Source organism: Miscanthus floridulus, chromosome 10 (assembly GCF_019320115.1).
Source record: "Miscanthus floridulus cultivar M001 chromosome 10, ASM1932011v1, whole genome shotgun sequence".
Classification (NCBI taxonomy): Eukaryota; Viridiplantae; Streptophyta; class Magnoliopsida; order Poales; family Poaceae; genus Miscanthus; species Miscanthus floridulus.
Window position 1 is genome coordinate 110,269,243 of NC_089589.1, and position 15,065 is coordinate 110,284,307.

General features: G+C 43.0%; 1 protein-coding gene across 1 annotated transcript; it reads left to right on the plus strand.

Moving 5' to 3' along the window:
- Positions 1–13,361: 13,361 nt before the first annotated feature.
- On the plus strand, positions 13,362–14,472 carry LOC136489282 (uncharacterized). Its single transcript, XM_066485967.1, has 4 exons — positions 13,362–13,655; positions 13,745–13,870; positions 14,100–14,195; positions 14,287–14,472. The coding sequence occupies exons 1-4, from the start codon at positions 13,371–13,373 to the stop codon at positions 14,470–14,472; spliced, it is 693 nt and encodes a 230-aa protein (XP_066342064.1). The 5' UTR covers positions 13,362–13,370.
- The last annotated feature ends 593 nt before the right edge of the window (positions 14,473–15,065 follow it).

Below are 15,065 nucleotides of genomic sequence, written 5' to 3' on the forward strand. Positions count from 1 at the left end.
ATTTGAGCAAGTTTGACCAAGTCAAATTTGGTCAAATGAAAAAACAACACTTTGACTCTAGTATTATGAACTCTAAATAACTTCAAATTGAAAAGTTTTGAATACCAAGTTTGATCATCTCAGCAAGATCTACAATTGTTGTTTTGGTCAACTTTCCATTTGAGAAAGTTTGGACGGTTCAAATTTGTGATTTTTAAATTTCGACGCCTACAAACTAGTTTTCGGAACCCTAGGTTATCTCAAATTGAAAAGTTTTGAATACCAAGTTTGTTCATATCATCAAGATATACAATCCTTATATATTCCATTTTTTCATTTGAGAAAGTTTGAACAAAATGTAGATCAAATTTCACAAGTGTGTGACATAGTTTCAGAAAGTCTATATGAGATTCAAGAATTTATGACTAGTGTTTGATAAAACTTTCTCAAATGGGAAAATAAGCTATGTAAGTATTGTAGATCTTGATGATATGAACAACCTTGTTATTCAGAGTTTTTTCATCTGAGGTCATTTAGTGTCTCATTTGAGCAAGTTTGACCAAGTCAAATTTGGTCAAATGAAAAAACAACACTTTGACTCTAGTATTATGAACTCTAAATAACTTCAAATTGAAAAGTTTTGAATACCAAGTTTGATCATCTCAGCAATATCTACAATTGTTGTTTTGGTCAACTTTCCATTTGAGAAAGTTTGGATGGTTCAAATTTGTGATTTTTAAATTTCGATGCCTACAAACTAGTTTTCGGAACCCTAGGTTATCTCAAATTGAAAAGTTTTGAATACCAAGTTTGTTCATCTCATCAAGATCTACAATCCTTATATAGTCCATTTTTTCATTTGAGAAAGTTTGAACAAAATGTAGATCAAATTTCACAAGTGTGTGACATAGTTTCAGAAAGTCTATATGAGATTCAAGAATTTGTGACTAGTGTTTGATAAAACTTTCTCAAATGGGAAAATAAGCTATGTAAGGATTGTAGATCTTGATGAGATGAACAACCTTGTTATTCAGAGTTTTTTCATCTGAGGTCATTTAGTGTCTCATTTGAGCAAGTTTGACCAAGTCAAATTTGGTCAAATTAGTGTCTCATTATGAACTCTAAATGACTTCTGGATGTTGCAATAGAGTGGATGTTCAAATAGAGTCATCTGGATGTTGCAAAGGGTAGTCTCACACACATGCATAAAATGTAGTATCACACACATACAAAAATATGTAGTCTTACACACGTACACAAATATATAGTCTCACACGCTTGCATAAATGAAGCCTTACAAACACACACAACTAGCTAGCCCGCTATAACGACTTTCCCATTGACACCTTTTCGTTCCCATGGCATTATATCTTTGGGGATGTTCTTTTCCACAACACTGATCTTCTTAGGAAAGTCTATGAATAACGGCATCTCATCATAGTTATTGTAAGCTTCAACATCGTCCACGCCATCAACTCCAATAATGTGTTGTTTCCCGGAGGCAACCACGTGCTTTGTCTTCTTCTTCGGGGGGAGGTTACTTTGTGGGTCAGACATATAGAAAACTTGTGCGACACGTGAAGCGAGCACCCAAGGGTCATCTTGGTAGCCTAGATTCTCGAGGTCCAGGACTCTCAATCCGATCTCGTTCAGTTGGTGTTGTTTGATCAGCGGCATCGAAACAGGGCCACCGTTATATCCCTTCCATAGTCAAGTTCCCATATCTCTTCAATGATGCCAAAGTATTGGATCTTTCGCCCTAATCCATCGAGAGCCTCTATTCGAACGCCGCTGTTTTGGTTCACATATTTACTATCCTTTGCGTGGGTATAGTACGTGTACCCATTGATATCATAAGTATTCCAAGATGTAACTTGTCTCGATGGCCCCTCCGCCAACCTACTGATGGTAATAGAGTCTATGGTTTCTCCAGGCAGTATGTTTTGGTCCTTCAACCATATAGTTAGTCGTTGCTTGTGCTGTTTCATGACCCAATCATCCGAACGGCCATTTCTCTCCGCCATAATGATAGCCAAGTGTTCATCAATATACGGTTGCATCAGTTGTGTACTCTGCAAGACACTGTAATGCGCCCGACTCACCTCTTTGTAATCATGGTCGATGAACACTTTTCTACCACTGGTGCCCTTCCCAGCCAGCCTACCCTTGTGACGAGAATCGGGTTTACCAATCCCTTTCTGTACTTTTAGGTACTCTTGACAGCACTCGATGACTTCTTCAGTACTGTAACCCTCTATCATGGAGCCCTCTGGGTATGCTCGATTATGCACGTATCGACTTAAAACCGACATGAACCGCTCATAGGACCACATTTCATGCAAGTAGCAAGGGCCAAGCGCCTGTATCTGATGAACCATGTGAATCATGAGATGTGGCATTATATCAAAAAAAGCAGGAGGTAAACACATCTCCAGTTGGTTTTGTGTCTCCACCACAAATTCATGTAGGTCACTCAGCTCTTCCTTGCCAATCGTCTTCTGTGAGATCTTTGAAAAGAAGTAGCACATGCGGGTGATGGCCATTTTCAAGAACTCTGGCTTTATAGCCCTGATTGCAATAGGTAGAAACACTGTCAGCATCACATGGCAATCGTGAGCCTTGCAGTGTGTTATTGATAAGTCCTTCATCGACACTAGCTTCTTCACATTTGCTGAAAACCCAGTCGGGACTTTGATCCCCCTCAGGAAAGTGCATATAGCTCTCTTCTCGTCTGGTGTTAGGTTGAAGCACGCCGCGGGCAGAGTGTATTTTCCATTAGCCTCAGGTACCGGGTGAAGCTGTGGCATCATGTTTAGCTGCACCATGTCTTTCCGTGCTTTTAGACCATCCTTTGACTTGCCTGTGTCCATCAAGGTAGCAATGAGACTCTCAAAGACATTCTTCTGTACGTGCATAGCATCAATGGCATGGGGGACCTCCAAGTCTGGCCAATAAGGCAGATACTGAAAGAAGATCGATTGTTTCTTGAAAGGTACGCCTTCGATAGGAGGTGTGCTTCTATCTCTGTTCGTCCCATCTGGATTCTTCTTTCCATAGACGACGCGTATATTTTTCACCATTCTGTACACATGTTCTCCGTTATGACGTCTCTCCGGAGGGGGTTCAATCTCCAGGGCGTTGTCATAAAATCTAAAGAACAATTTGCTGCGGTACTTGTGACTTGTCTTTAAGAAGCGTCGGTTTCTTAGGTAAACTATCTTCTTGGATGCATCCAGGTACACCCATGTAGTACCATCCAAGCAAACCAAGCATCCCGTCTTCCCTTTGATCTGTCCAGACAAAGCAAACAACGCAGGGTAATCATTGGTAGTAACAAATATTATTGCTCTACATATGAAGTCCTCCTTTCGGAACGCATCGTACATCTGCTCCCCATGCCTCCATAGTCTCTCCATTTCTTGCATCAAGGGCTCGAGGAACACGTCTATATCAATGCCTGGTTGTTTAGGGCCAGAAATAAGAATAGTGAGGAGAAGGTACTTTCTCTTCTGACACAACCATGTTGGGATGTTGTACATGGTCAAGATCACTGGCCATGTGCTGTGGTTGCTCATCCTCTCATTGAAGGGATTCATTCCATCGGTGCTCAGGCCAAACCGTACATTCCTTGGGTCATCGCTAAATTCTTTGTGCTTCTCATCAAACCTTTGCCACTGACTACAATCAGCCGGGTGTGCAATCTTATCATCATCCACCTTGCGCTCATCATCCCACCATGTCATGAGTGCGGCTTCTTTAGGGTTTAGGAACATACGTCTCAAGTGGTCGGTCACTGGCAGGTACCACATTACCAGGGCAGGAATTCTTCTCTGCTTTGAATCGTTGCCTAATGGAGTGTCCTCTAGGGGCTGAGATTCTTGTACCACCTTTTTTGTACCCTTCTTATTCCTCTTTTTCCCCGTGGATGGTTCGTCCCCACCGTAAAGGTCATTGTTCTTGTACCGGCTGGCCCCACACCAGGGACATTTATCCAATGACTTGAACGTTTCACCACGAAAAAGTATACAGTGGTTGGGGCATGCATGTATTTTTTCAACCCCCATTGTCAATGGACTTATGATCTTCTTCGCTTGGTATGTGTTGGCGGGAACTGAGTTTGGTTGTGGCAGCACCCATGACAGGAGATGCAATAGATCATTGAAACTACAGTCTGACCAGCCGTACTTAGCCTTCAGGATGAGCAGCTCAAGCACGAAACGTAGCAATGTCCAATGTGTCGGACAACCCTTTTCAACACCATACACAGTCTCCTTCGATGCTTTTGTCACTCTTTCCAAATTTTCTAGACCTTTCGGGCTATTTAGTAAAATCTCTGGTCCAAGGGTTCGAATCATGTCATCTAAATCATCTTCAACTCCGACACGTGCTCCACCATCATTATTGGCACCACCTTCGTCGTTACCATCCCAACCACCAGCATCTCCACCTTGTTCATTGCCAAACTCGAAATCCATTTGTGCATCAAGCTCGGCTGAATATTGGGACAGGGATTCTATGGTTTCATCGTCGTATTCCTCATCATCCTCGTCGTTAACAATAACCGTTTCACTATGATGAATCCACACTGTGTAGTCCTCAACAAATCCTCGTATAATCAAATGTGATCTGATGATAGTCACATCTGTCCATGCCATACGGTTCTTGCAATCTTTACAGGGGCAAATAATTGTATCCTTATTCTCTTTCAATGTCGTTGCATGCTTCGTTGCGGCTTCAATAAATTTATCCACCTCTTCACGGAAACCTGCCTTGAACCTTAACGAACCATATATCCAAGAGTTCCTGTACTCCATCTTTTACAACAACAACAAAATAAACATTAAAGGACTACTTATTCAGATATATATAAAAATTAATCAAAGTAATAATTATTTGAGAATAATTGTATATACCTCAGATATATATGAATATAAATCTAATATAATTACATGAAGCATACAAACACACCATGGTAGAGGAAAATTAATTAATGGCCCATTTATCCATAAATAATTAAAATACATATTTATTGATTACAATAAACAATTTCAAAGACAACAATTAGCAATAATTATACTTTACACAATATCTTTCGTACAAACCCTAGTCCAATTTTATCAAACATAAATTTACAAAAACGAAATTAATAAAAAAACCAAACTCTAGATCTAGATCACATGCACATGAAACATCCATAAAACTAACTAATGGTTCACTAAAATCAAGAAACATGGACCAAATAAGGGTATGATCTTGTTCCCCTCCCTAATTTACCCTAGTACATTTAAAAGTTGGGTCTAATTTGCTCATAAATAGCTCAAGCACCATAGAAGAGAGAGAAAAACAAAACTCTAATTATTCACTAATCAACCATTAAAACTTCAAAAAAAGTGTGGAATAGCATTTTCTTACCTTCTACAACCTCTCCACCAAAGGATTTGAGACCAAAACCTTCCCCCCTTAATAGAGCAATTTTTGGGAGGTGCCCAAGCCCTCCCCAACTTTCTTTCACGGGTTGGAGTGAATGACCCGAGGAGGAAGAAGGTGCTGCTTCAGTTTTATATGGGGGTCATTTGTAGGGGCGGCTGGTGATTGAGCCGCCCCTACAAATAGAAGCTATAAATACGGGCCATTTTTAGGGGCGGCTCAATCACCAGCCGCCTCTACAAATACCATTTCTAGAGGCGGCTGGTGATTGAGCCGCCCCTAAAAATCATACTCCATTTGTAGGGGCGGCTCGTATCACCAGCCGCCCCTGCTGTTCCATTTGTAGGGGCGGCTGGTGTCTGAGCACCCGAGCACGCCACTGTAGGGGCGGCTCCATCACCAGCCGCCCCTACAAAAAAATTGAACCGTTGCTACAAATCGTTTTCTACGTAGTGAAAGGATGTGCTTACTCTGTCACCTGCAGTGTCTTAACTGGCACCATTCATCGAGATCATTGTTTCTTGTTCAATGCAACTCACAATGACGCTGTCCAAAATGATGTGTTTGCATGTTCCTTGCAGGATGTAGACATTTTAACACAAAACAGGCTGTCAACACATCGGTCCTGTGCCTCGTGGTGCCCATCGCTATATCTAATTATGTTCACCATTATTAGATAATTTACTTTCCTGAACTGTCGTATATCCTCTTGATTGTGTCCCACACAGTCACAGCACCTAAAACACAACACAATCTACTATTAGAAAGGCTGGCTGATTGGACCCGTATTGTTGTGAAGAAAATATTCCAAGTAGCCCATCAATAAGAATGAAAGATACCATCAATAAGACAATATCCCAAGTACTGCCAGCCGATACAAACTACGATAATCATTTTCATGCTGGTTTTGCCATATATGGGATTCCAGTGGGATTATGGTTCTTGATGCCTTCTAGTCCCATCCACATCATCTTGGGAAAACTTTTACTTGTGGTTTCTCGATGTCCCGTGGCTCTCTTCTGGCAACTCCGTTACTTAGTGTATTGTCTTATCTATGCTGGATACCCAACAAAAAGCTAGGAGGATGTGGCCATGGGAAACTACATAGTATATATGTCATGCATTTGGGCAACATGGTGGGAAAATGAGTTGAAGAATGCTGAGGGGCCCATACTATGCTTTCTGTGCATTAACCACACAGATTATTTTATCTTGTACTACAAAACAACAATAGAAATTATGAGTTTTTCAGTGGAGACATTATTGTGTTCAGATATCATATAGACACTAGTTATTTGGTACAGTGACAAGAATGATCTTGTCTTTATTGTGTTGACGCCCCTTAAAATATCTTGATGGTGCTGGTAGCTTCACCACCCCAATATTTGAAGCAAGCACGAACAGGTGGATGTATCACACATTCCTGACTTGCAGCGCAGCCAAATCCGTCGCCCACAGGACCTCCGATACCATCCATCCGAGCAACCAACCCACATACTCCTAGCTAGTGCGGCACCGTAGCTCAGTACCGCTTCCCACAGCTGCACAGCTAAATCTAGGCTGCCCAGATCTGGTGCTCTACCCACCAACAATCAGTGTCTCCATGCTCATCGACACTGCCTCGATGTGGTTCTGCCACTTAAAATTCACCTATGGAAACAAGTCTAGGTACAAGTGATCTGCACACAACGAGGGTGTTGGAACACCCTGGCTATATACACCAACGGAGGCTACTCTGGTCAACACCTAAATTTTTAAGAAGATTTTGAAAATCAAAAAAAAAAAATCGGCAGAGTCTCCCCAGTAAATGGGGCATCTGAACAGGCCAAATTATATGTCATAGATAATATCAAAGAAAATACAATGAAATACATATCACATCTCATTCCAATAACAGAATAAGAGGACTATCCCAACAGCAAAGCCAAGACCATGTCCATATTTTCTGATATGATTGAAGAAATCATGGAAGTTTTCATGGATGACTTTTCTGTTTATGGAAAAACTTTTAATGATTGTCTTGAAAATTTAGACAAGGTTTTACAAAGATGTGAAGAAAAGCACTTAGTCCTTAATTGGGAAAAGTGTCATTTCATGGTTAGAGAAGGCATAGTGCTTGGACACATGGTGTCCGAACGAGGGATTGAGGTAGATAGAGCTAAAATTGAAGTAATTGAACAATTACCTCCTCCCATAAATATAAGAGGGATCCACAGTTTTTTTGGCCATGTGGGGTTTTACCGCCGCTTCATAAAAAAAATTTCACATATTGCTAGACCACTTATAAATCTTTTGGCTAAGGATATTCCCTTTGATTTTGATGATGCATGCTTGAAATCTTTTAACATTCTTAAGAAAGCACTCATCTCTGCACCAATCATTCAACCCCCTGATTGGTCACTACCTTTTGAAATTATGTGTGATGCTGGTGATTATGCTGTGGGGGTAGTTTTGGGACAAACAAAAGATACAAAGCATCATGCAATTGCTTATGCTAGCAAAACTCTGATAGGACCTCAACTTAATTATGCAACAACTGAAAAAGAGCTCTTGGATGTCGTTTTTGCTATTGATAAGTTTAGATCTTACTTAGTAGGAGCTAAGGTGATTGTTTATACTGATCATGCTGCTTTGAAATACCTGCTCACTAAGAAAGATGCTAAACCTCGACTTATAAGATGGATTTTGCTACTCCAAGAATTTGACTTAGAAATAAAAGATAAAAAGGGAGTAGAAAATTCTATTGCCGATTAGTTGTCCAGAATGCAGTTTAAGAATTCGTAGGAAATGCCCATCAATGACTATCTACGGGACGACATGCTCTTCAAGATCACGAAATCCGATCCCTGGTACGCAAATATTGTTAATTTCATGGTTGCAGGCTATGTACCACCAGGGGTGAACAAAAGAAAGCTCATCTATGAAACTCGTCCCCACATATAGGATGAACCATACCTCTTTAGAGTTTGCTCTGATGGCCTACTCAGAAGGTGTGTACCAGTGGAAGATGGCATTAAAATCAATGAACGATGCCACACATCATCATACGGAGGACATTATGGTGCATTCCGCCACTCACTACTACACAAACTTTACTGGAGGTGGGCGTTTTCGGTTTTCCGCGGCGGGCAAAGCCGTCCGCCGCGGCCTAGAGGCCACGGTAAATCGTGGCTTAACCGCGGCGGACGGCCTTGCCCGCCGCGGTTAACCGATTTACCACGGCGGGCGGTGTAACGTGCCCGCCGCGGTAAATATACTTTTACCACGGCGGGCACGTTAGGATGCCCTCTGCGGTTAATCATTTAAAAAACAAAAAAAACCAGGAGCCTGCCGGCGAGCCCGTTCTCGAGCCCACTGGCGAGCCCACCGGCGACGGATCCGGGCTTCCCACGGCTGCCCGTTTCCCGAGCCCGCCGGCGAGCCCAATCAGAGCCCGAAACCCTAGCGCCGCCGGGATCTTCGCGTCGTCGTCGTAGTCGTCCCTAGATCCGATCGCCTCCACCTCCTCGCGCCGTATCCAGTCGGCCCCGTATCGATGGAGAGACACGGTCCCACCGCCGCCAGAGATGGGTGTGACCAGCCTCCACCTCCCAGATCTAGCTCGCGGCGGCTCCCTTCACCGGATCTGAAGAAGGAAGAAGAGTGAGCAACATCAAGAGGGCAAGAGAGAGGAAGAAGGGACAGTGAGCAACACCTTCACCGAGCCGGTCTGATGGATCTGAAACCCTAGCCGCTGCGCCACCTCGAGCTCCAAGCTCCGCCACCGCCGCCGCGAAGGGAACGCGGCCTGCCACCGCGCGAAGGGAGTGCGGCCCGCCACCCCGCGAAGGGAGCATGGCCAGCCGCCGCCGCGAGAGCAGGGGGCGCAACCCGCCGCCGCCGCGAGCCGGGGGCGCGACCCGCCGCTGTCGAGGAAGGCGACCCCACGCTGGAGGTGTGGTCCCCTTCCGCCGCCGCGAGAGCCGGAGAGAGGTGGAGAGGGAAGGGGGAGAGGGGAGGGAGAGCGCGTCGGCGCTATCGCGAGGAGAAGTGCGGCGCGGGGCTGCTCGGTGGGAGACAGAGAGAGGGTGAGGACGAGTGTAGAAACCCTAAGCTCTGGTATTTATATATGAGCCTGGTATGGGCTGCGCCTGGGCGCCGAACTGGGCCAAAAATTTATCGCGGCGGGCCTTATTTGATGCCCGCCACGGTAAATCGATTTACCGTGGCGGGCGTCTTAAGATGTCCGCCATGAAAAATAGGGTATTTTCCGTGGCGGACATCTTAAGACGCCCGCCACGGTAAATCGATTTACCGTGGCGGGCAAAAACTTCCGCCACGGTAAATAAAAAAGATCCGCCTCGGTAAATCATGGACATTAACCGCAGCGGGCAAAAATTGTGCCCGCCACGGAGGCTATTTTGGTGACGCAACGCAAATTCGTTTCTGTAGTAGTGACTACTAAATTTTGACCCTATTGCATCACGTCCCCTTGCACCAAAAACAAATCTGATGCAATAGGTGGCTGCTATTGCATTAGTTTTCAAAATCTGATGCAATAGGTGGTCGTTATTGCATCGAAAATGAGTTGGATGCGATAGTAATTCATGTCGATGCAATAGGTATGATCTATCGCATCATTTCGAACATGGGATGCAATAGGTAGAAATTATTGCATCGGACACATTTGGTTGCGTTAGTATTGATTTTTTGATGCAATATGTAGGTGGTATTGCACCGGTTTAGAATATGGATGCAATTAGGAAGTACTATTGCAACGAATTTGTGTCTGATGTAAGGTCACCTTGCGACTGAGTAGCTAGCTTGTGGGACCATGTGTAAGTTATTTTTTTTGAAATAAAATTGACTAACGTGAAAAAAACATCTTGCGACTGCCTAGGTAGCTGGTGGGACCACATCTAAGTGAATTGCCAGTTGGTGGGACCACATCTAAGTGAATTGCCAGTTGGTGGGACCATGTCTAAGTGAATTCTTTTTTGAAATAAAATTGACTAACGTGAAAATAACACCTTGTGACCACCTAATAAGTGAATTGTTAATTTTAAGAAAAATGACACATCTAATAAGTGAATTGTTAATTATTTTTAAAAAAAAAATAACAGCTAGGACCACATCCAAGTGAATTGCTAGTTGGTGGGACCACGTGTAAGTTAATTATTTTTTGAAATAAAATTGACTAACGTGAAAATAATTAAAAAAAATAACAGCTAGGACCACATCCAAGTGAATTGCTAGTTGGTGGGACCACGTGTAAGTTAATTATTTTTTGAAATAAAATTGACTAACGTGAAAATAATACCTTGTGACTACCTAATAAGTGCATTGTTAATTTTAAAAAAAATGACACGTTTAATAAGTGAATTGTTAATTATTTTGAAAAAAATAACTACTTGTGAGGGGAAGAGGAGTCGAACCTGTGCCCCTAAGACTGTCCAAGTCGTGGACAAACCACTAGGCTAGTTGTACATTGTTGCATGAACTAGGCTAGTTTGTGTCTGTGAGTGTGTGAGCAGCAACTAGCAGGTTTGAATTTTGTGAAGGATTATTTTCTGGAATAAAATCTTCCCTTCAGAAGAGTAAAAATGATCTTGGCACTAATACCTCACATATTAAATTTCACTGTAAAACAACAGATTAACAATAACTCTCCAAATTGCTTGTGTTCCCCTTGCCTATCGCAGTCTATACTTGCCAAGATATATATGCTATCTGAAGTAGATAGTAATCCTATCAGAGTTCGAAGAATAATAAAACAAAGCTTCATGCATTGTACAGGGCCTCGCCGCCACCGTGGAGGCTGCAGGACCTAGTGCACGCGGTGCTATCAGTGAACACAGACCGCGTGCGCCGCATCGGCGTACGGGGGCTGGCTGTGTGGCGGAGAGCTGGGATGCGGCGGCGTCGGCCTCAGCCTCGGCGAGCGGCGGCGGCGCTCGGCCTCCATCCAGGCGGCGCGGTGGCAGATCCAAGCCGTTTTCCGCACCATCTCCTCGCCCACTACTTCTCCTCCTCCGATGGGGTCAGCGTCGGTGGCCGGGCCATACGAAGGGGGCGACGGACGTGAGCCGGTGCTCGGCTAGAAGCGCGACGAGGCGGCGAGGGAGATGATGGTGGGGTTGATGACACAGCGGGGCGCACGCGACGGCGGCAGCGGCCGGTAGAGGGCCCCCGCAGCGGGATGCGCGACCTCCGATCCAACGTGGATGGCGAGCGGCTTGGCGTCCCTGGGCTCCTGGCGGACTCGCCTCCTTGGCCAGCGCCCTCGCGCTGTCGCCCTCACCTCGTAGTCACGGGTGGCCGGGTAGGTGAGTCACGGGTGTCGTCACAGGTTAGACACGGTTTTGAGGAATCACCGACGTGGGCCGGCCCATTACGACAATTGCCTGTTCTCCAACGCTTCTACTCCATTCCGAGCACTGAGCAAGCATATTAGTCCCAAATCGCCTATCCACCGATGTAGTGCTCTGCTTAAAAGTTGAAGGCTGCAAGCTCAGTCGAACTCACTACCTATACGACCACCATGACCACGCTGCAGTTTGTTGGGCCTGTTCTAGCCAGGCCGGCCTTGCTGGGCTCCCCTGTTTGGTTGAGTCTTGTGGGCTCCCCTATAGGGTTGAACCTGGCGAGGCCAAATGGCTTGGCTAGTACATAGCCAGTACTTTTGTGCTTTTTAACAATTTTTGTTTAACTTTTCGAATTCAACGTGTTTTTAACAATTTTTGTTTAACTGTTTTAATTCAACATTCCAACAGCATTTAAAATATTTTGAAAACAATTTCTATCATGGTTACTATTGTTCTCGTTCTATGAATCAAAACGATGTTTCCGAAACATGGAATTTGCCCATGTTGCAGTTCTCAGGCTGCTAAGGTTTGGCACCCTCTTGGCTCCACCGCTGCTCATAATCTATTGAGTTGGATTCGAAAAGTTAAACAAAAATTGTTAAAAAACACATTGATTTTCAAAAGGTAAACAAAAATTGTAGGAGAAAAGCTCATAAGTATAAATTGTTAAAAAACACGTTGAATTCGAAAAGTTAAACAAAAATTGTTAAAAACACATTGATTTTCAAAAGATAAACAAAAATTGTAGGAGAAAAGCAAAAATTGTTAAAAAACACATTGAATATAATAAAAAATTGTAGGCGCTAGACTAGCCAGTGGCGCAGCCTCACTGCAGCCCCAGCAAAGCCGGCCTGGCTAGATCAGGCCCACAAAGTACAGCTTGGTAATGGTAGTCATACAGGTAGTAAGTTCGACCAAGCATGCAGCCTCGAACTTTTAAGCTTGGCTATTTTCTGCTGCTGTACTGTTTCAGCTTGTTTTGTTGTGACTAGCGCGTCCGGTCGTGTGCAACTGCGCGTCCAGTCATGTCATCAGCTTTTAGTTTTGTTTAGCTTTTCGAATTCAACGTGTTTCTATCGTGATTACTATTGTTGTCTTCATCCATTTACTTGCCTTGTCATTTCCAACAACCTAATATGTAGACTCATCTCATGTACCTAATATCGTACTTATGCTTTATGTAGTTAAGTTATGTTCTTTAAAGTGATTTGAATAGAGCTGGGCTACATGGTAAAACGAGTGTCAAGTGATGTATGTTCTCATAACATGTTTTATTCATTTATCTCCAATGTCATACATATCTCTGAAATGCTATCGTTCGACTGTCCATTGCTTTCTCATAACATGTTTTATTCATTTACCTCCAATGTCATACATATCTCTGAAGTATCCATTTTACCTAATTCTTATTATACTTGAATTGGAACTGCTGTTGCTACTTGCTAAAGTTGAATACACTAATTGTGTTCTTAAATTTAGGAAAGCGCCTTCTCCAAAGTTGCAGAGAGAATTGAGTTGGAAGCTTCTGTGATTTCAAAAGAACAAGAAAGGCACATTCTTCATGAAACCTACAAGGAAACCACTGGATGCAGGAGCAGGAAAGGTCCTGGACATGGATACATGGCAAAGTATCCGACCCGAAGCCAACTTATGAATGAACGAAATGAAGAGCAGGCTTGTGCATCTGCATTAGCAGCAGCAGCCCAACAGAAGAATATTGAGATGCAAGCTGAGGTAGACAAGTTAAAAGAACAGCTTACCATTCAAGCCGCTGAGAGGGAGAGCGACAAGGAAAAAATTCAGCAGCTGCAACATCAACTGGAGAGTACAAGTAGCAAGATTAGAGAAGAACTAAGGCAAGAGTTTTTTGCACTAATCAAACAACAGAATCAAGCACCGCCTTTGGTACTAATACTACTTCTTAATTGTTACCAACATCATTGTTTTTAGTAAACCTTGATTGCTAATGTTTCTCCTTATAACTCCAATGCTAGAATGCTGCACCAACCACAGCAGCCCCTCAGCCTGCAGAAATAGCCACTCATCCTTCAGAATTCAGAACCAATGCTACTGTTATTGAAAATATGGTTAGTGGAAATGAAGGTGCAGATTTAGCACAGGTATTATTTTTTTGATGAATGCAAACTGCAATGTAATGGATACCTACATTTAATCTGACATAATGTGTGAATCTTTTTTTTTTAAATACGAAGGCTGCTGTTAGTGCAAATGAAGTTGCAAATTCAGCACAGGTACTATTTTTTGATAAATGAAAACTGTAATGTAATGAAAAAGGATACCTAACATTTAATCTTGAGGTAATGTGTGCATCTTTTTTTTTAAATGAAGGCTGGTACAGAATCTGCGCTGGGCATACATAATGCACCTTCTAATGGGCCTGCTGTTGTTCCCACTCCTAGCCAAGGACCAGAACAAGTGCAAAAGGTAATATACTTCAAAAATATCACCTGTACTTTAACAGATTCTTAGAATTGCTAAGTGGTGATTGCTCCTTCAAATCTTCTTGTTTTTGCAGACTGTAGAAGACAGTGAATTAGTGAGCAATAAGATGAGTATCCAACCTAGTCGCCTCACTCGCAGCAATGCCAACAGATCACTTTTCCCAAATGACAAAGGCAGTAATGAGTCTTTGAAGTTTATTACTTCACATACACTGAGGAATAATGCTGCAAGTAAAAAGCGAGTTTTGAGAAATAAATGAGGAAAGGTATGAGCTCAAAATCTTATACATGAATCAGGTGTCATTTTAAGTTGTTGTCCAGATTATTAACATGAACTTTAAGTTAAACATGTCCTTGCTGCTGCTCCTGCTAGCATTCCAATTTTGATTAGATAGTGAACAGCTTTAACTGACAGTGTCAAGCTACTGTAGAGTGTTGCTTTCCACACCGGTGGGATTGGTGAGTTCTAGTAGTGCCATGACCCGGTTGGATTGGTCCCTGTGCCTATGCTGCTACTAGTCTTTGAGGACTTCATTTTAGTGATGCTACTTTGCAATGAACAACTGATGTTTGGCTGGATGGTACTGCAATCATTAGGATTTTGCAAGTTACTGATTTTATTCCCTAGATGGTCTTACTGGATTCTAGTGTTATGCTCTTTATGCTCAAACCTGCAGAAAGTGTCCAATGTTAATCAACTCCCCTGTTCTCATGTAAGCATGAGTAAAACCTTGATTAGCATCTACCATGCTGTCTATGTTTGATTCCAACTATGTGATCAACTGTATATATTACTAATGCATGTCATTTTGACTTTTTCAGGAAGATCAACCTTGAGGGAGTCTTGGCAAGC

Bases quoted from the DNA above. Each gene is read 5' to 3' on its own strand.
- LOC136489282 (XM_066485967.1), top strand. From the start codon at position 13,371: ATGGCAAAGTATCCGACCCGAAGCCAACTTATGAATGAACGAAATGAA. The intron at 13,871-14,099 runs GTATTATTTTTT...TTTTAAATGAAG, and splicing joins AAGGTGCAGATTTAGCACAG to GCTGGTACAGAATCTGCGCT. The intron at 14,196-14,286 runs GTAATATACTTC...TTGTTTTTGCAG, and splicing joins GACCAGAACAAGTGCAAAAG to ACTGTAGAAGACAGTGAATT.